Below are 18,864 nucleotides of genomic sequence, written 5' to 3'. Positions count from 1 at the left end.
GGCCTGGAGAACCCTGGGAATTCCATTAAGGGGCTGGGGAGAATGGGGAGCCAGAGAGACGGCCTGGGGTTTTCAGAGTGGTGGTGGAAGGGGAGGTGGGTGAGGGGAGGAAGTGGAGGTGATGGGTGGGGAAGAAAAGAGAGAAGTTTCCCAGGGAGACCCCGTCCAGGGAAGGCAATTCTAAGACAGGAGACCTGTGAGTGTTGGCTGTTGTGGGTTGAGGACGGGGCAGGGCCAAAGATGAAGGAGAGAGAGAGAGTCAGGAACCAGGGTCTGTCCTTTTGGAAAAGCCCAGGGGCACTGGATCTGTCCTAGCAACAGAAGCAGCTTTCCCCTCCCTCCCTCATTCATTTGTTCCACACACATTCTCTCTGTTCCTCCAAGATGGCAATGGGAACACAGAGGCAGCTCAGACCCAGACCCTACCCTCAGAAAGAATCTGGGGGTGAGGGTGGGGGTACAGACAAGGAAGCAGTTCGGCCACTAGACAACATTTATTGAACATTGAACACCTACCATGTGCCAGGCATCATGCTGAACAGTGGGCCCCTGCCCCTCAGGGAGTTCCTAGTCTGATAGAGGAGAATGGCAGTAATAAAATAAACAGAAACCTGGATCATTACAGCTAAGGGAAGAGAGCTCAGAAGAACATAGAGGGGTAGGGGGCAGGGCACCTGGGTGGCTCAATTGGTCTCTGCCTTTGGTTCTGGTAGTGATGTCAGAAGCCCCACCTCCGGCTCTGCAGGGAGCCTGCTTCTCTCTCCACCTGCCTCTCCCCCTGGCTTATGAGCATGCTCTCCCCGCCTCTCTCTCAAGTAAGTAAATAAAATCTTTAAAAAGAAAAGAAATCTCGGGGGCGCCTGGGTGGCCTAGTGGGTTAAGCCTCTGCCTTCGGCTCAGGTCATGATCTCAGGGTTCTGGGATTGAGCCCTGCATCAGGCTCTCTGCTCACTTCCCCCTCTCTCTGCCAACTTGTGACCTTTCTCTCTGTCTAATAAATAAATAAAATCTTTTAAAAAATAAAAAGAGAAGAAATCTCCAAAAAAAATTATACACAGCAAGATATCCTTTTGATAAAGACAACTGAAATGAAAATATATACTTTGAAGGAATACACAGATGCAACAAATCTGTACAAAAAGGAAAGCAAAGGCATGCTGAAGGCATGAATTCCCAGGGTCCTCCAGGCCCTTCCTTCTTACACAGGAGATAATGGTTATCCTGGGTGGTACCGCAGCAGAATGGGTTAGGGAAACTACGTAATGAGATGTAGGACACTGTCAAAGTCCTAGCTGTTCTGTTTTGTGGTGGGAGCCAATTAAATAAGCAGTGAGAATGAGTCATGAATAAAAGGTTATAAGTAATCCAATTCTGGGCATTTGAGGTCTAATTATACAGGAGGGGACAATCTCAGGTCATTTCTAATTGACTTGGGAACGGAGTCAGGAGCCTGATTCCCCCTAAGACAGTTTCTTCCTGGAGCTCATTGCTTCTTGGGGTCTTCTCCTCATTTTTTTTCCCCTCTTATGTACTCAAGGCCCATCACTGGCCATGACTAGGACTACCACAACCTTACTATCTTGATTTCTCCAAGAGATTTACAGCCCTGATCTTGATGGGTCACCATGACTTACTGGGTAGATGGATTAACGTTTTCATTCCCCTTTCATAGGTGAGGAGCCCGAAAGTGACCTGCTGAGAGTCCCAGGCATGTCTGTTAGAGTGCCTGCATTGGGCCCAGCTCTAGATTCCCAATGTAAAGCTTTTTTTGGCGAGATAAACACAACACCAGGCAAAGTGGGTGCAAGGCAAGATTTATTAAAAACACTCTCCAGCGAAGTTTCAGGGCTCAGGAGAAGGGGAGCCAGGAAAGTTGCACCGGGAGGAGGTGGGCACCCTCGGGCGAGGTTCCGCAACTCTGGAAAGCTGAGTGGCGGAAGTCGCGCCCAAGGCAGGGAGGAGGGGGCTTTTAAGGGGTCTTGGGGAAAGCTCAGGGGTCTTTTGGCAAGTTTCCCTTATTTGGATATCCCGCCTGCTCATCGGGATCCCATTGGTCCACGGGAGCCCGGGGCGGGGGTCTCAGATTCCTGCTTGGGCCTTTGTTCTCCTGTCTGAGCTCAGGTCTTGTGGCAGGAACTTTCGCCATCTTTAGTAGCCCTTCCTGCCAGCCCAACACCCAACACAGTGCCCCCCTCTCCACCTTGGGGCCTGGTGTTTCCAGCCACCTCCTAGATGAGTCTTTGAAGGGCTAAACACAATCAGGGTCTCTGTATACCTAGAAGATGATTTTCTCATCCTGAATCAGAAGGGGCTAAAGCTGAGAGGACTCAAGAGGTGCTGGGAGCAGCCAAGCCACTCTCTGGGTGAGTGTCCCATTGGGTGGAGGCCCAGCTCAGATCCTTAAACACTCTCCTTCCCCAACAAGGGAAATTCCTGATTCAGAGGCCCCAGTCAGCCCACCTCTAGGCCAAGCTGCAGGATGCTGAGGTGGCCTGAGTCTCTGCTCCTATCCATCAGTTCGCCCATCTGTGATATGGGAATAAAAACCTCTATTCCAGAAGTGATATGAAGACAAAATATGACAGGATGTGAAAGAGTTTGGAAAATACAAATTTGAGATGCTAGGGACCATTGTGATTAGAGGAAAGCAGTGACTCCTAGAATGAGGCCCCCCCCCATACCAAAATTTCCCCCAAAGAGTAGAAACACACTCCAGAGCAAACAAAAGCCTGACTTCAAATACAGTCAGTGAGGTACCCTTGGGGAAATCTAGACCCACTCCTCACTTTCCAGATGAGACAGCTGAGGCCCAGAGAAGTGTAAGGATACGCCCCAAGGCCACACAGCTAGGCCAAGGTAGAGAGGCACTAGGCCAGGCAGGGCTCTCCTTGCCATCAATTCCTCGAGAGATGTCCTTTTGAGGCAGAGCTGAGATGAAGTTGAGGTAAGGGACTTAACAGGAGGCTGGTCTCCACTCCAAGAAGAAGTTTTCTCCCTACAAGGATTTGCCACAACCCAAGGGAAGCAGTAGGCAGAGCGCCAGATCCCAGCTGAGTTTTCCTTTTCTCATGCAGTAGTCAACCCCTCAGTGTCTACTGTCCTGCCCTATACCCATCCCTGCTCTTCTCATCTGGACCAGGGCCTCCTGCTCCCAGGGCCTGTCAGCCTAGTCAGGCCCAGACACTGTCCTCTTGAGCTGAGGGGAGTGTGAGTCAGACCAGGCTATCCTCTGTTCCCAGGGAAGGTGAGGAAGAAGAGGCTGCTGGGGGCTCAAGGAGAGAGAAACCCTTTCTTCATCAGGAATCTGGGACCAATGAAGACTAGAGGGGAGCATAGTGTTCGAAGCCCCAAAAAGCTGAATTTGAGTCATTGAAGGTGCTGCCATTTTCTGACTTTGACAGTGGTCAAAGTTACATCTCCTTCATGACCCACAAAGAAGAGGCAATATTATCCACCTACAGGGTGGTTCTAGGATTAAATAAAATGAATGAAATAATATTACCCATACATCCAAGGCACTCCATAAATTCTCATTGGTTCATTCAGATGTCAAGGAGGTGCCTTCCATTTAAGTTGGGACCCTGAGGATGAATGGGACCTCCCAGAGGCAGGTGGGGGTGGGGAAGGCCCCAGTACCTGGGACAATGTAAGACTTGCCAGACTAGGGCAGAGGTGGAAGGAGAGCTCAAGGTCAGATCAGACTGAAGCCACAGAGGCCACCCACTCCTAATAGGAGCATGGAGGGCCCCAGGTAGGCGTGTCGGTTTGGCAGTGGCAAATCAAGGGCGTTTCATTTGAAGCTCCTGTTGTGTGTGTGGCGAAGGGACTAGATTTGGGAAAAGCCTCTTGCAGGGATTAGTTAAGAGCTGAAAGGAAGGAAAGGAAATGAAGACTTCCCAACACTCCCATTTTGGGGGGATGGGAATTGCTTTACCTGTCCAGGACTCCACAGGGTAGGAGAATCCGGCCGGTAGAGGGCGTAAGAGCCGCGTTCCACGGAGCTCAGGAGGCGGGGCGGGGGGCTCAGGGCGGAGCATCGAGGAGGGGGACCTCGGAGCCGGCGGGGGCAGGTGGGGGGCGTGACTACAATGGGGAGCTAGAAACGTGGGGGCGGGTGGGGGCGTGGCCACAAAGGGTGGAGCACCTGAGGCGACGTGGGAGGGTCAGAGCCGGACGCGACGCCGAGGTATGAGGGGCGGGGCCTTTGGGGCAGCGGGCAGCTGGACCTGGTCTCCGCGACCGTAGCATTCCCGGCCGAGGGCCGGGTGGGGGGCGTGGCCTGGGCGGGGTGGAGGGGTGGGGCAGGGAGCCTCAGGCGCCCAGGTCCGCCCGCGGCGCTCCCTACTCCCCCTGGCGGCGAGTCCCGCCCCTTTCCTGCGGGGAGAGTGTTTCTGGGTGTACCTGAAAGTCTGTGTATACCAGTTTATGGGTCGAAGGTTCCATGTCTGAGTTCCTTTGGCCGAAGGTGTTACCGTGCAGAAGCGTCTGAACCGCAGTCGGTGTGCATCCCCTGCTGTATGTCGGCGCAGCTGACCACTCTAAGAGGTTTCGTGCGTTGGAGCAAGTCCTTGGAGGAGCAGTTTGGCGATGGGTTCCAGAAGGGGTCCTCTGAGGGTCGCTTCGGTCTACATGTGCTCAAGCAGTCTTGTTTCTCCTTCGACTCCTCCCCGATTCCCTCCCCACCCCCCCAAATCCCGATTCCCAGTCTTGCGCGCGCCCGGAGCCCACCCCCTCTTTTGGGCGCCAGGCCCCGCCTCCCGCCCCCTTTCCTCAACCACAAAGTTTATTTGCAACAAAAGGGAGCGCGGAGCGAGCAGCCAAGAGGGAGGGAGCGGGAGCTGGAGCGGGAGCGCGAGGGGAGGCAGGCAGGCCGGCTGGCGGGCACGGAGCCGAGGAACAGAGCACTGGGATCCTGCCCGGACCGGGCCGGGCCGCGATGCTCCGAATCGCACCGGCAGAAGAGGGGGCCGGTCCCGGAGGTCGGCGCTGAGGCAGGAGGGACCACGCTGGATGGAGCCGATGCCGCCCGCGGCCTCAGAAACTTGAGCGGCGGCAGATAAACCTCTGCTTGAGTCTCTGCGCCCTCTCCCTGCAAACCCCCTCACACTGCTGCTGCAGAACCCAGGCCTTCGGACCCCGGCTGCTGCGCTCCTTTGGGGCGAGGGCGCGGGGGGGGGGGGGTTGGCCGCGGCTCCCCGAGGCCAGCCCCCCCAGAGTGAGTGCTGCCACCATGGCGGACGGGGCGCCCCGGTCCCCGCTCTATCGCAGCGTCTCGTTCAAGCTGCTGGAACGCTGGAGCGGCGGGCCCGGGCCGAGGGAGGAGGCCACGGACACCCCCGGGCTGCGGCGCCGCGCCTCGTGCCGGCCCGCCGCATCCGTCCCGGGCCAGCCCTCCCGGCGCGTGTCCAAACTGGCGTCGGGGCCCCCGGCCGCCCCCGCGCAGCCGCGCCCGCTCCGCAGCCTCTCGCCGTCGGTGCGCCAGCTCTCCCGGCGCTTCGACGCGCCGCGTCTGGACCACGACCACGCGGGGGCCCGAGACGGGGGCGTCTCCCCCGGGGCCGCGGAAGAAGCGGCGGAGGGCGCGGCGCGCGGGGCCTGGCCCAGCGTCACCGAGATGCGCAAGCTCTTCGGCGGCCCTGGCTCCAGGCGGCCCAGTGCGGACTCCGAGGCCTCGAGTACGCCCAGCCCAGACGGTGCGGTGTGGGAGCCCCCGGCCCGCGAACCCCGGCAACCACCGACGCCACCTCCTCGGACGTGCTTCCCCCTGGCGGGCCTGCGTTCTGCGCGGCCGCTGCCCGGCCCAGGGACCGAGGGGAGGAGGCGGCGGCAGCAGCAGCAACAGGAGCGGGCCCAGCGTCCGGCGGATGGTTTACATTCTTGGCATAGCTTCCCCCAACCGCAGGCCGGGGCCCGGGCCTCCTGCTCCTGCTCCTCCTCCATCGCCTCCTCCTATCCTGTCAGCCGCGGCCGGGCTGCCAGCTCCAGCGAGGAGGAAGAGGAGGTCCCGCCGCCTCCCGGGGAGCAGAGTCCGGCCTACCACGGAGGCCACTCCTCGGGCAGTGACGAGGACCAAGACGGTGAGGGCGGCCACCGCTGGGGTGGGAGGCCGGGACCCAGGCCTGGAAGCTCCCTCTTGGACAAGGACTGTAGGCCGGACAGTTATGGGTTAAACCTGGGCAGCATGGATTCAGCTGGGGGAGCCAGGAGTCCCGAGGCCCCCAAATCTCCAAGAGCTTGTAGTGAGGAAGGAGCCCGAGAGTGGGGTACTGGCTTGCCTCCCTGTGGACCAGGTCCCCAGGAGGGACTCCGGCCCGTGTCTGACACTGTGGGGGGGACCTTCCGCGTGGCCAAAGTGAACTTCCCTGCATACCTAGCCAGCCCAGCAGGGTCCCGTGGTAGCAGCCGTTATTCCAGCACGGAGACCCTCAAGGATGAGGACCCATGGGCTAGTCGGGGTTCTGGGGGCTGGGGCATGTACCGCTCCCCTAGCTTCGGAGCTGGAGAGGGGCTCCTAAGGCCTCAGCCTCGGAGCCGCACCAAGGGACCTGTGGGCACCACCAGGGCATTGAGAGATGAAGGACTGGAGCTGGACAAGAGCCGGCAGCGAAAGTCCCTGTCAAATCCAGATATTGCCTCAGAGACCCTGACGCTGCTCAGTTTCCTTCGCTCAGACCTTTCTGAACTGAGGGTCCGAAAGCCCGGTGGGCGCCCCAATGACCTCGGCAGTGGCCCTTTAGACGGCAGAGACTCACTATCAGCAAGTGGCCCCGGGGCACAGCTTGGACCCACACCTGCTCCAGCCCCAGCATCACCTGGCATCCGCCCCACACTCAAAGACTTGACTGCCACCCTGCGGAGGGCAAAGTCTTTTACCTGCTCTGAGAAGCCTGTGGCCCGCCGCCCATCGCGCACCAGTACCCTGAAGCCCAGCTCCTCTGAGCTTCTGCTGGCAGGCCCAAGTACTGAGGAGGACCCACTGCCCTTGGTGATCCAGGATCAGTATGTACAAGAGGCCCGTCAGGTTTTTGAGAAGATCCAGCAAATGGGTGCCCAGCAGGATGACGGAAGTGATGTCCCCTCTGGAAGCCCTGACTGGGTAGGAGACATGACCCAGGGGCAGCGGTCCCAGGAGGAGCTTTCTGGTCCCGAGTCTAGTCTGACAGACGAGGGCATTGGGGCGGACCCTGAGCCTCCTGTTTCAGCCTTCTGTAGCCTGGGTACCACAGGGGTATGGCGACCCCTTTCCTCATCCTCAGCCCAGACCAACCACTATGGCCCTGGGGCTGAAGATGGTCTAGGAGGGTGGGCCCTGGTGTCCCCTGATACCCCTCCCACATCAGGTGCCCTCCGACGGAGACGCAAAGTCCCTTCTTCAGGGCCTGGTGGGACTGACCTGAGCAATGGGGAGGCCGGCGAGGCCTACCGGTCTCTGAGTGACCCAATTCCACAGCGCCACCGGGCTGCCACCTCCGAGGAGCCCTCTGGGTTCTCTGTGGATAGCAACCTTTTGGGTTCGCTAAGCCCCAAGACAGGGCTTCCAGCAGCCCCAGCTGTGGACGAGGGTCTGACCAGTGGCCACAGTGACTGGTCTGTGGGCAGTGAAGAGAGCAAGGGTTATGAGGAGGTAATTCAGAATATTGTTCAGGGGCCTGGTGCCTTGGGGCGAGTGGTGGATGACAGGGTTGCTGGCAAAGGCCCCAAGAAGAAATCTCTGAGTGACCCCAGCCGCCGTGGGGAGCTGACCGGGCCTGGATTTGAGGGCCCCGGAGGGGAGCCCATCCGAGAAGTTGAGCCCATGCTGCCTCCATCTAGCAGTGAGCCCATTCTTGCAGAGCGGCGGGCAGAACCAGAAGAGCCCAGTCCTGCCAGGGGCCGGGCACAGTCTGAGAGGGCCCTACCCAAGACCCCACCTGCCTCCTCCACTGCCCACCGTGACTTCCATCTTGACCCTAAACTGGCTGATGTTCTGTCCCCACGGCTTATCCGGCGGGGTTCCAAGAAGCGCCCAGCCCGGAGCAGTCATCAGGAACTACAGAGAGAGGAAGGCAACGAGAACCAGACTAGCAGCCTGTCTCGGGCCCGGCCATCCTCCAAACACATTCGCCACGCGAGTGTGCCTGCCACCTTCACACCTATCATGGTGCCTGAGCCTCCGACTTCTGCCGGCCCCCCTGTAGCTGTGCCAGAGCCCGTGGGCTTTCCTGCTAGAGCCCACACCGCACTGCAGGCGCCGTCACTTGAGGATGTCACTAAGCAGTATATGCTGACCCTCCACACTGGCGAGGTTCCTGCCCCAGGACCTGTGGATATGCCCTGCTTGACCCCTGCTGCAGTGCCTTCTGCTGAGGCCAAGCCCCCTGAGGCAGCCCGGGCCCCAGATGAACCTGCCCCAGCCAGCAAGTGCTGCAGCAAGCCACAGGTGGTGAGTCCTTTGTGGGGGGCTCTGGAGGGAGAGGCAACGAAGGCCACGGGAGCTGACTTCCTCAGGAGCCTTTTGAGTGTGCTCATTGGGTCGGCGCCCTGGTCTGAGGGTGCTTCCCTGGTCCTGGGAGTACTCAGGTAGTTTTAAGGGTGTTAATGACACAGGGCTCCTGTCTACTCAGGCCCCGAAGTCTTCTGCCAGGGCTGATGAAGAAGGTTCTTGCCTGCTTCGCAGTGTTCTGGGTGATAATTACAAAGGGTTCTAATCTAGTCCTTTAGCTGTTTCTCAGGGACTGCTTTTACAGATTCTATCTGGTTCTTTTTTATAAATACACAAGGACGTGTGAGTCTTTCTTGAGTCATACTGTGCTATCGGCCAGACCCTTTGTAGGATATTAGGGCTTGGAGCCCACAGCTGAGACAGGTTTGTACTTCCTATTGTGGCTCTCCTTTGGCAGATTGAAATGTGGGATTGTCCCCGAGCCTGGGAGAATTGGAGAGAGGGACAGCTGTTATTTACGGAGGAGCAGAAAAGACTCTACAAAGGACTCTGGTGGCCCCGGCCTTTCTCTGTGCCTCTACTTCTGCATCTGGGAAAGAAGGGGCCTGTGGGCAGGGTCCCTAAGCCTTCGTCCAGCTGTTGCTGCCCAGATTAGGGAGTTCACAGGTTGGACTTGAGGCGCCCTTGGTGCCTGAGGTCTGCGGGTGCCTTTTCTGATTAAAGCAAGGACTTGCAGGGGAGAGCAGGGACCAAGAAGAAGCTGCTCAAGCCTAGCGGACAGAGGCTTGGAGAAAGTTGGGGAGGGTCTCCAGCTCCCACAGGAGGGTTGCCTCTGCACTGGCCCCCCATCCTCCAACTTCGGTCTCTCCCTGCCCACCACCCCCTTCCTAGTGACTCTGAAATGTTTCCCCCTTCCTCTGCCAGACCCCAAGTTCTTGGGGACTCCATCTTTCTGAGGCCCCCACTTCTGCCTTCAGATGTCCCTGGAGTGTTGGCTGTGGGTTCAGATAGGTTCTGGGCTCTGCGATGGCCCAGCACCTATCCTGGAAGCTCGGTTTTAGGTTTTGGGTTCTGGGTCTAGTGTGGGGATGGTTCAAGTTATTTCATCCACGGCCTGCATGCCCACTGTTTTCCCTGCCCGTGCGAAGGGCCTGGAAACCCTAAAGCCTGGACTGATTTGGTCACTCCCAGTTCCCAGCACTCTCACAGCCCCTCTGAACTCTTTCTTTGTGTCTCTTTCTTTTTCTCTGTTTCCCCCTCATCCTGGCTCTGGTGTCTCTCACGGAGGCCACAGAGAGAGCCAGCAGGCAGGGAGTGGGGAAAGGGGAAATTTTGGACCAGTCTTCCTCGAGAGAGCCTGGTGGGACAGCTGCGATGCCCGAACTCCAGTGCCTGTTGTCAGTGGAACACGTGTGGGGGAGGGCAAAAGAAAGGGCAGCTCCTGCCAGGGCCCCTTCCCCAGCTGTCTCTCCCATAGCATTATCTCCTCAGGGGGCCTTGAAGCTAAATTAGGGAAGAAGGCAGGAATGAACCAGGGACCCAGGGAAACTATGGGAAGGGGTTGCTCCTAAGAAGAAGCATTGAGACCCAGAGAGGAGATGAGAGTTTTTGCAGAATTGGCTTTTGGTCTGCCTCCCTTCGTGTCGTCCCCCAACTTTAGGGAGAAGCTTAGCCCCCTCCACCCCCGGAGGGCTATGAGGTGGGGCATACGGGCCCCATAATACCAACTTCTCCCTGTCCTCAACAGAGCTGCTCTCCAGCCTCCAAACCTTAGCCCTCTCTAATTCTCCCATCTTTCTAGGCCTAGCTTGATGTTCCCTCTTGCCTCGGAGAGGAGAGAACTAGTAAGTCTATATTTGGAAGAGCAGGGTTTGAGCCATGGCTCCAGATCTCTGTGTGGCCTAGGATCCATCACATCCCTGCTCCATTCCTCACTTTCCCCTTCTGTAAAATGGGGATAATGGTTTCTGTCTGGCAGGCTCTTGTCAGGTGAGTGGGCGGTATGACCACTCCCTCCCTAGGAACAGGAGAGAGGGGGTGGAAAAACAGGCTCCACTGCCCCCGCTGCTTCTCAGTGACTAGTTGTGGCCTTTCCTCCCTGCCCCCTCCTGGTTTCTGAGCACTAGCCTGGGCACTCTGAGCCTCAGTATTACCAGGTGGACTTGAACTGGCTCAAAAGAGAATCACTATCCCCTAATTCCCCAAACCCCTCATAAAACTGGAAGTTCTCCTGTCTGCTAGCCCAAATCCCTTCTGCTGCCCCCTTCCTTCTGCCTCCAGGAAGATGGGGAGCAGCTCTTCACCCCCTCCGTATGGCCTCCATGGAAGAGACAATGTTCCCTTGTTTCGGGCCTGGGGCTCCAGTCACGCTCCCTGGGCTGTGGGTGGAGATGGTGTGGTGTGAGCTCCAGAATAAGAAGGGAAGAGAAGAGGCTTTCACACTTTGCTGATGAAGCAGAAACCAGGCTGAACCCAGCCAGGGGCAAACAAGAGAGCCCCAGGAGTGGGGGAGGGCAGAGGTGGCCTCTGACCCAACCCTAGGCTCTGGGGAGTCCCTCAAACTCAGGTCTCTCCCAACCCAGAATCTGCATTTGCCCTCTGCATGGCATGTCCTCATTGTGAGTAGGTGGCCTGGGCACCCAGGCCCGGCTCAACCTCTGACTCACTCTGAGACCCGGGCAGAGTCACCTTGGGCTTCGATTTTCCTATCTGCGCAGTGGGATGTTAGACAGCCTGGTCTTTGAAGCTCTGAGAGAGAACAGCTGGCAGAATGGTCAAGGGAAACAGGAAGCGTTGGAGTGTTGTTGGAAGAGAAAGGCAACTCTGTGCAACAGCTGTGAGAACCTAGGAGCCCAGGGAATGAGGACTAACTCGTGGTCATTTTATTCTCTGAACACCTGCTTGCGTTTCTGCTGGGACCAAGCAGAGCTGTTGGGGCCTCCATGCCCTGCTCCTGCCACACACCTTGTCATTGCCACTTAGAACCACAGTAGCCTGGGTGATAGACTCTTCCTTCCAGGGCTTCCCCTACCCTGGCCCTAGAGTACAGAGTCTTATAACCTAGTCTTCTGCCCCCAGGTGCTGATACCCCTTGACAGATGTAGCCCAGAACAGGAAATGGCCTGTGTCTCAGAATCACAGATGGATCGACTCTCAGAATTTTAGCATACTGCAATAGCAGTAACAGTGGCTAACATTTATTAAGTACTTACTGTATGCCAGATACTCTGAACGTTTCATTCTTCAAATGTCTAGAGCTTTGAGAACCTTCCAGTGCTGGATTCTTAGAATGGCAAGCTGGTAGATTCCCGCTGAGTCCTAGAATGTCAGTATCTTAGACGTGAAGGAACCCAGGTGATCCCTGTTTCTTGGTGGAATTGGCCTGCCATCTAAGTAATGGGGACAGGGTCGGGGAAAGTCAGGGGGTGTCCTTTGCATACCCCTAATGGCCTGAACACCTTCCTGGTGGTTATTTAATTCACTGGGATCTGGGGGTGTGTTGGAAAGAACTTTAAGACTCAGAAAGGAGGATGCTGGGTCTAAGGTCACACAATAAGACAAGGCATGCCAGGCCCAAGCACCAACCCCCTGTCCTGGCAGATACGCCCTCCACCCCCAGCTTGCCTAGCCAGCTCTCTGCCTTGCTGAGGAAGGCCTGGGTTGCAGCTCTTCATCACCTTTCTTCTCTCTGTGTCCCCTTAGCAGGGAACCCATGGGGGTGGGGGTTCTCTCCTCTCCCTCCTTGGCTCTTTGCTGTGATTTTTCCATGGAAACTGGTTCTGGGAGGGGAGACAGTCAGGACATTTGGAGTTCTGAGCTGTACCAAATATCTATAATTAAAAATCTTGTCACCCAGTAGGAGGGTGGGATGGGGAGGACAGGCAGAGGGCTGTCCCTTTTATTCCCTGCTCCCCTACTCCTTCCTAAGGGGCCCCGGACTACTGGAGGGAGTACAGTCCAGAAATGGGTTGCCCGCCCCCACAAACATGGAAGACTTGGGGGATGGGCCAGAGTTGAGTCTGACATTTATCCCCCACATTTCTGAATCCAGCTGGGTTTTGGGATGATCTGGGCTGTTGCTAATCCTGTCCCCAGCACCCTCCCAGGGTAGGGACTTGCCCCTCCTGCTTCCTGCCCCTTCCCCCCTCCCCACATCTGTGATCTGGGGCTACATATGGTGCCTAGCAGCAGATGGAGGCACCCCCAGCCCTGGTGAACCAGACACTCAGAGAGTTCAGAATCTAGAAGCAGCCAAAAGGGACTCTAGAATGGTGAGGAATCGACCTAAGGGCTGGCAGGGGAGACTTCCTGGAGGAGGTTATGCCTGGAGCCTGGCCTTGAAAAAACTAAGAGAGTTTTCAAGGCCAGGTGGGTGACCCTTGATAGAGCAATGCATTCATCCATTTAACAGATACTGAGTTCCCAGATAGTGCCAGGCACTCTCCCAGGTCCTGGGGATACAGTAACCAGCAAAACAAAGGCCTGGCCTCGTGGAGCTTCCAGGCTAATGAGGAAGCCTGTGTGTCAATGGATACATTATGTGTCGGAGAGATGGGGCTAGGGAGAAAGAAAGCAGGTTAAGGGAGTAGAGACTGATAGGGAGGGAGTATTAGCTTAGATCAAGAGGTCTGGGAAAGCCTGTCTCAAAAAGTGAGATCTGAGCAGAGACCTGGAAAAAGTGAGAGAGCAAGCAAGGTAGCTGTTTCTGAGAAAGAACATTCTGGGCAGAGAACAGCAAGTGCAAAAGTCCTGAGGTAGAAGTGTTGGAGAAATTACCCCCAGGACTGTGTGGTTGGAACAAAGCAGAAATGAGGTCAGAGAGGTAAAGGGAGGGTGGGAGTAGATCAGGCTGGAGGTAGATGTCATAGGCCAATAAGAGGACTCCAGCATTACTGGAAGTGAGATGGGGTAGGCATTTCGGGAAGGTTCTGAGCAGAGCAGTGACCTGAACTGAGTTAGGCTTTCATAGGTCTGCTCTGGCTGCAGGCGCCTAGGGTGGAAGCAGGGAGGCTGGTAAGGAGGTCCCTGGATAATCTGGGTTAAGAGCTGCTGGTGGCTTCAGCTAGAGCGAGGTGGGGGAATAGTGGGTTTCTGCTGCAGCCCATAGGATTTTGTGAGGGCCTGGACCCCAGCATTCAAGGTGAACACAGAGCTACTGAGGCTCTCATAGCTGGGCAGTATGCGAGGGGTTGATTAGGGTGGGGAGGGGGGAGTTGATCAAGCCCTCAGAGTGTCATGGGGTGGTAGACTACACTGACTGCCCCCTGCAGAACCACACTGGCTGGGCTCCAAGAGCAGGAGGGTGGAACCACCATAGGGCCCTCGTGAGGATAGCAACAGTGCCATGTCCTACTGGTGTCTCTTCTAGAGCCACAATGACGCCCATCAGCTCCAACTTGCGTATCTCCTGGGACAGGGAGCTCCCGCCACCCTAAGGTAACTCTGTCCCTCCCATCTGGTCTCCTAGGCAGGTGGGCATTACCCTGGACCCAGTATATGGATGAAGAAGCAGGTCCAGAGTAGACAGAGGTTTACCTAATTCCCTATGGCTCAAGTATGGGATTTCGCCCCAGGTATCCTGACACCCAGGCCATACATTGGCCCCACAGAGTTCCCACTGAGCAGAGTTGGCTAGAATGGCGGAGTAGGGTGGGGGAAGGGGGAGCCCATGTTTCCCAGAAAGGCTTGAAGCCCTGCCGTGCTTGTTGGGAAATGTGCCCAGGCAGCCTGGCGCCTCGCTGGCAGGCCCTAAAACAGGGGCTCTGGGTCCCCTGGGAAGCAGGAGCCTATTGGAGCCAATGCCCCCGCCTTGGGAGTTGAGCCTCTCCTCCCACTTCCAGCTCAAGCCTCTGGGGCATTCCAGGGGTGGACCCAGGCAGAGGACAGCTGCCAGGCTGCCAGGCCCTGGGCAGTGAGTGAGCCCCAGCTGATGACATGCAGGGGCCTGGGGCCCCAGCCAGGATATCTGAGCTCCCAGCGGGGTGTCCACAACCACCCCCTCCAGTAGCCAGGGTCACCAGGGATGACTTGGTGGAGCACATGGAGGTCTGCACTAGGGGTCAGGAGATGGGGTCCAGCCTTAGCCTCTCCAGTTTCCTGCGTGTGGCTTTAAGTAAGTCGCTTCCCCTCAGAGCCACAAATTCCTCCATGCTCTTGGACCCCAGGATGGAAACTCTCCCCCTATCCCAGGGCTGGTGGGAGAGGCACTAGCTTCCCTGAGCAGGTCCCAATTTGTAGATTGAAGAGCTGGAATTAAGTGGCTGAGGAGACTGAGGCTGAGTGGGGCTGGGCCTCACTAGGTTTGGCCCCCGAGGCCTTGCCCTTGCCACTGGTGGCTGCTCTGGCCTCCATCACACACACATGTGAGGCCTCTCCCCATACAGGTGACAGGCTGTGGGGCTAAGGCTGGGGCCTAGCCAGGATTTTTAAAACTCTGTCCTGGGCCTGGGGCTGTCACGTGGCTCTGAGACACTCCGGAAGAGGCCGGGAGAGCCTGAGGGGGAGGCTAGTCAGCACCTGAGGTCAGAGGGACTGTAGTGGATTCCAGTCTGGGATGGCGAATGGGTGGTGTATTTGCTTCCCATTGCTGCTGTGGCAAATTACTACACATTTAGGACTTAAAACAATACAAATACTGTCTTACGGTTCTGGAGGTCAGAAGAAAAGGGTTTCAATGTGCTAAGAGTTAAGGTGTTAGTAGGGCTGGGTTTCTTCTGGAAGCTTTAGGGGAAAACCTGTTTCCTTGCTTTTGGCAGCTTATGGTGTCTGCGGGCACTTCTTGCATTGTGACCCCTTCCTCTTCTTCAAAGCCAGCAGCATGGCACCTTCAAATCTTTCTCTCACCCTGTACGTCCTGCGGCCCTCTTGTCAGGCCCCGGTGATCACTTTAGACCCACACGGATCATCCAGGATAATTTCTTCCTCTCCAGATCCGTACTCTGCAAAGTCCCTTTTGCCACGTAAGGTAACATATTCCTGGTTCCGGGGATTAGGACATGGACATCCTTGGGAGCCATTATTTTGCCTACCACAGGTCGGAGAGGGGCCAGGCTGTCAGTCCCTGAGATCCAGAGTTCCCAGGAGGTGCTGGGCACGACGCGGAGCTTATGAGCACAGGCCTACTGCATCTGTCCCACACTAGGTTCTTCCCAGGGTCATTTGTCATCTGTCATTTGTTCATTCTGCGGTCAGTTGTTGAGTCCCTTAGGGGGCAGTGGGGACACACAGGGAAAGCGTGGACACCATCCCTGCCTGACAATGCTTTTCAACAAGGGTCCTTGTCCCCTGAGGTGGGTGGGATCCACTGGGTGACTGAGCCCTGGCCTGATGAGAAAGGGACAAAAGTGTCTGTAGGTCTTACGGGTGGGCTTGGCTTTTAGGGGCAGCTGGCCCTGAGCTTGCTGACCAAAAACTGGGATGAAGCAGCTTCCAGGAGGCGCCGTTGGCAGGGCCGTTCAGAGCCAGGGCAAAGAGGGAAGGTGAGGGTCTAGGAAGGGAGTGGGAATCCCATCTCCGTGGAGCTGCCCTAGGTGGAGCTCGGGCAGATGGGGAGGAGCCACATACTGGGGATTGGTGACCCTGGTGCCGTGGGACCAGAGGACCTGTCAGGCCACTTCATGCCCTGAGAGACCGAAGCACTTCCTGTGGAGGGCAGGAGCGTGACCCGGATCCTTTCTTCCCTGAGGCTGCTTTGGGACCAGGGCAAGCATATAGAGACTCCTCAGCACTGTCGCCTCGATCCACAGGGATTATTGTTCAGATTAACTGGAATCCTGCTAAGAGGGCTTAGCACATAGTGAGTGCTCAAGGAGCGTTAGTTCCTCCCTTCATGACTGAGAGGCAAGGCGCTAAGATTCTAAGATTCTAATAGACACCGACTCCAGCATGCTCAGGTTCCTGGCATCCCTCTCCAGCTTAAAGCAGAGGACCAAGCTCTGGGCAGGCGGGCAGGTGGGGTACTGACTAGGTAGGTTTGGTGGCCCAGCAGCCCCGGCCTTTGGAGATGGGAGGTGGGCAGAGGAGAGGGCTGGGTATTTGGGTGGAATCAAGTACCCAGTGTCCTTGCTCTTCTCTCTAGCTCCCCCTCTGGCTTTGTTGCCACCAGCCCCAACCTGGGAGGCTAAGCAGAGCCAGAGCCCTCTCTGGTCAAAGCCCTAGACCCACTGGAACCAGCCTCCGAAACAGGGCTCAGTGGCTTCTCCTAGCCAGGGAGTCTGAGGATCCATCCATGTGCCTGGTGGGCTTCAGAACAATGAAGGTTAACATCTCAGAGTAGACTCTGGCTCCCTCACTGCATGAAAACACAAGTCATTTCATCTTAGTGCAGAGCCTCAGTGTCCCAAGCTGTCAGCCCAGGACCCCGGGTTTAGAAGCTCTCAGAACAGTGACTACTTTAAGAGCATGTGCTTTCGAGATTGCTAGTTCAGCGTGTAGAATCTGGTATCTTGCGCTTTCAGGATGAAGGATTCGTTTTTTTCCAGGAGTCCATACCTCTTAGCTTGATTTTGTTCATGCATTTGAGATGTTCTGAGATTCTGGGGCCAAGGAGAGGGGGGGCAGATCCTGGGCCAGTGGGGTTGTGGGGGGGGGGGGCAGGCAGACTGTGTTGGAGGGAGCCAGGCTAAGGGAGCCAGCGCCAGGTTGGTGTCTGTTTCCTGTTTATTGGTTCCCAGAGGGTGAGCAGGCCCTGCCCCAGAGCAGCAAGGAGCTGGAGGGAGGGAGGCGGGGTGTCCTGGCTGCCAGCCAGCCAGCCAGCCCCACAGTTCAGCCTCCTGGGACTGCTGAGACCCCTCCCCCTGAGCCCCCTTAGACAAACATCCAGTCCTTTCCCAGGACAGGGCACTGGAGGTCAAGGAGCAGATGTGGAAGGGAAGGCTGGAAGGACAGGAAGGGACCCTTCCCCCAAAAAAATCCTACTGACTCCATCTTTCTTGGCTGCCTGTGTCACTGAAGTCTCACTTCTGGTTTCTCACTGTCCCCTTCTGCCTTCTGTCTCCCTGGGAGGGGCGGGGTGTGGTGTGATGGTAAGATAGCCAACTTCGTGGGAGGCCAGGAGGCAGGAGGAGGAAGAAGAGGGATAGGGCCCTTGGTCCCAAGAAGTCCACCTGGAAAGATCTTTAGAAACCAGCTGTGTCAGGATGCCTGGGTGGCTCAGGCGATTAAGTGTCTGCCTTTGGCTCAGGTCATGATCCCGGGGTCCTGGGATCCCGACGCACATCTCGCACATTGAGCTCCTTACTCAGCAGGGAGCCTGCTTCTCCCTCTGCCTGCTGTTCCTGCTGCTTGTGCTGTCCCTGTCTCTCATCCCAAAGAAAGAAAGAAAGAAGGAAGGAAGGAAGGAGGGAAGGAAGGAAGGAAGGAAAACCTTAAAGAAAGAAAGAGAGAGAGAGAAACCAGCTGTCAGCTATGTCTTCTAACCATCCCTCAACCCAGCATTATTCAGAGGGTAAACTGATGGCCAGCAAGGGCAGGGGTCTTCCCCAAGGCCGAGACATAGTGGACCAGGCACCTCACTGCTGTTCCAGCCTCACACTTGGATTGCTGCATGTAAGGGGCCACTGGGAATTCTCGAGACGGGATGGCATGGGTCACTCGGCATTTTAGGGAGTCGGGCTGAACCAGGCAGGAAAAAGAAGCCTCCATATGTGTCTGCAGAGAGGTCCCCGTTTGACCGGAGCACCCAGGGAGAGGTTGTGTGAGCGGGCGCCAGGCTGAAGGCTGGAAGTGCCAAGTTAAATGGGCCGGGCTTTGTCCTGTGGGCAGTGGGGAGCCATGGAAGGTTAGAAGCTAAGGAGGAGCATTGCCAGATGGACACATTCAAAAACATCCTCTGGTTGTGGACTGGAGAAAGCAAGAGATGAGAAGCCCGAGCTAAGGGGTACAGGTGATGCAGGGATGGAATAAAAAGGACTTACTAGGGAGATCATTTGGAGGTAAAAACTGACAACTTAAATTTAGGCTCAGGGGCCCTACCAGAAAGCAGCATGAGGGGAGCGGGGCTGCCTCCCTTGTTGCAGTTCGAGAATAGGGCAGTGGGACAGAATGCATGGTCATCTAAGTCATCCCCCTGCCTCACGGTTGAATGTTTCTCTGCGTTTCCAGAAGGGGAAGGGAGCTCTGAACCAGCTCAGGTCCATGTCTCTGTGCCTCATTTGCTTCCTGTCTAACTTCAGTACCTCCTGTTCCAGCAGAAGTGCCTGCTTCTCAGTGGGGTCACCAGAGAAGAGCAGAGCTCCAGGCTACACCCCCAGTCCCACTACCTCTGGGACTGGCCTGGGTGGGGAGCTTGGGTGGAGGGGTGGGCAGAGCAGGCCTGTGCTGCTTTGCTAGCAATGACCCAAGACCAGTCACTCAGTCTCAGTCTCCCTTCTGTGAAGTGGGAATCCCAGATGTGGCAGAGTCCAGGAAAGCTCTGGACTGTGCAGGCTCTTAGGAGCTGGGGG

The 18,864-nt window shown here is 56.7% G+C and overlaps 1 protein-coding gene across 1 annotated transcript in view; it reads left to right on the top strand.

Annotated features, from left to right (window-relative positions):
• Positions 1-5,227: 5,227 nt before the first annotated feature.
• The window catches only part of ARHGEF17 (Rho guanine nucleotide exchange factor 17), a 55,952-nt gene continuing 42,315 nt past the window's right edge, over positions 5,228-18,864 (top strand). Inside the window, exon 1 of the mRNA XM_059133245.1 lies at positions 5,228-8,422. Within this exon, the coding sequence (XP_058989228.1) occupies positions 5,231-8,422 (3,192 nt within the window). The 5' untranslated portion in view covers positions 5,228-5,230. The remainder of the gene's footprint in view (positions 8,423-18,864) is intronic.

The sequence above is a fragment of the Mustela lutreola genome, chromosome 1 (genome assembly GCF_030435805.1).
Source record: "Mustela lutreola isolate mMusLut2 chromosome 1, mMusLut2.pri, whole genome shotgun sequence".
NCBI classification, from domain to species: Eukaryota; Metazoa; Chordata; class Mammalia; order Carnivora; family Mustelidae; genus Mustela; species Mustela lutreola.
The sequence above is the reverse complement of the archived record's forward strand: the minus strand, read 5'-3'. Positions and strand labels throughout refer to the sequence as shown.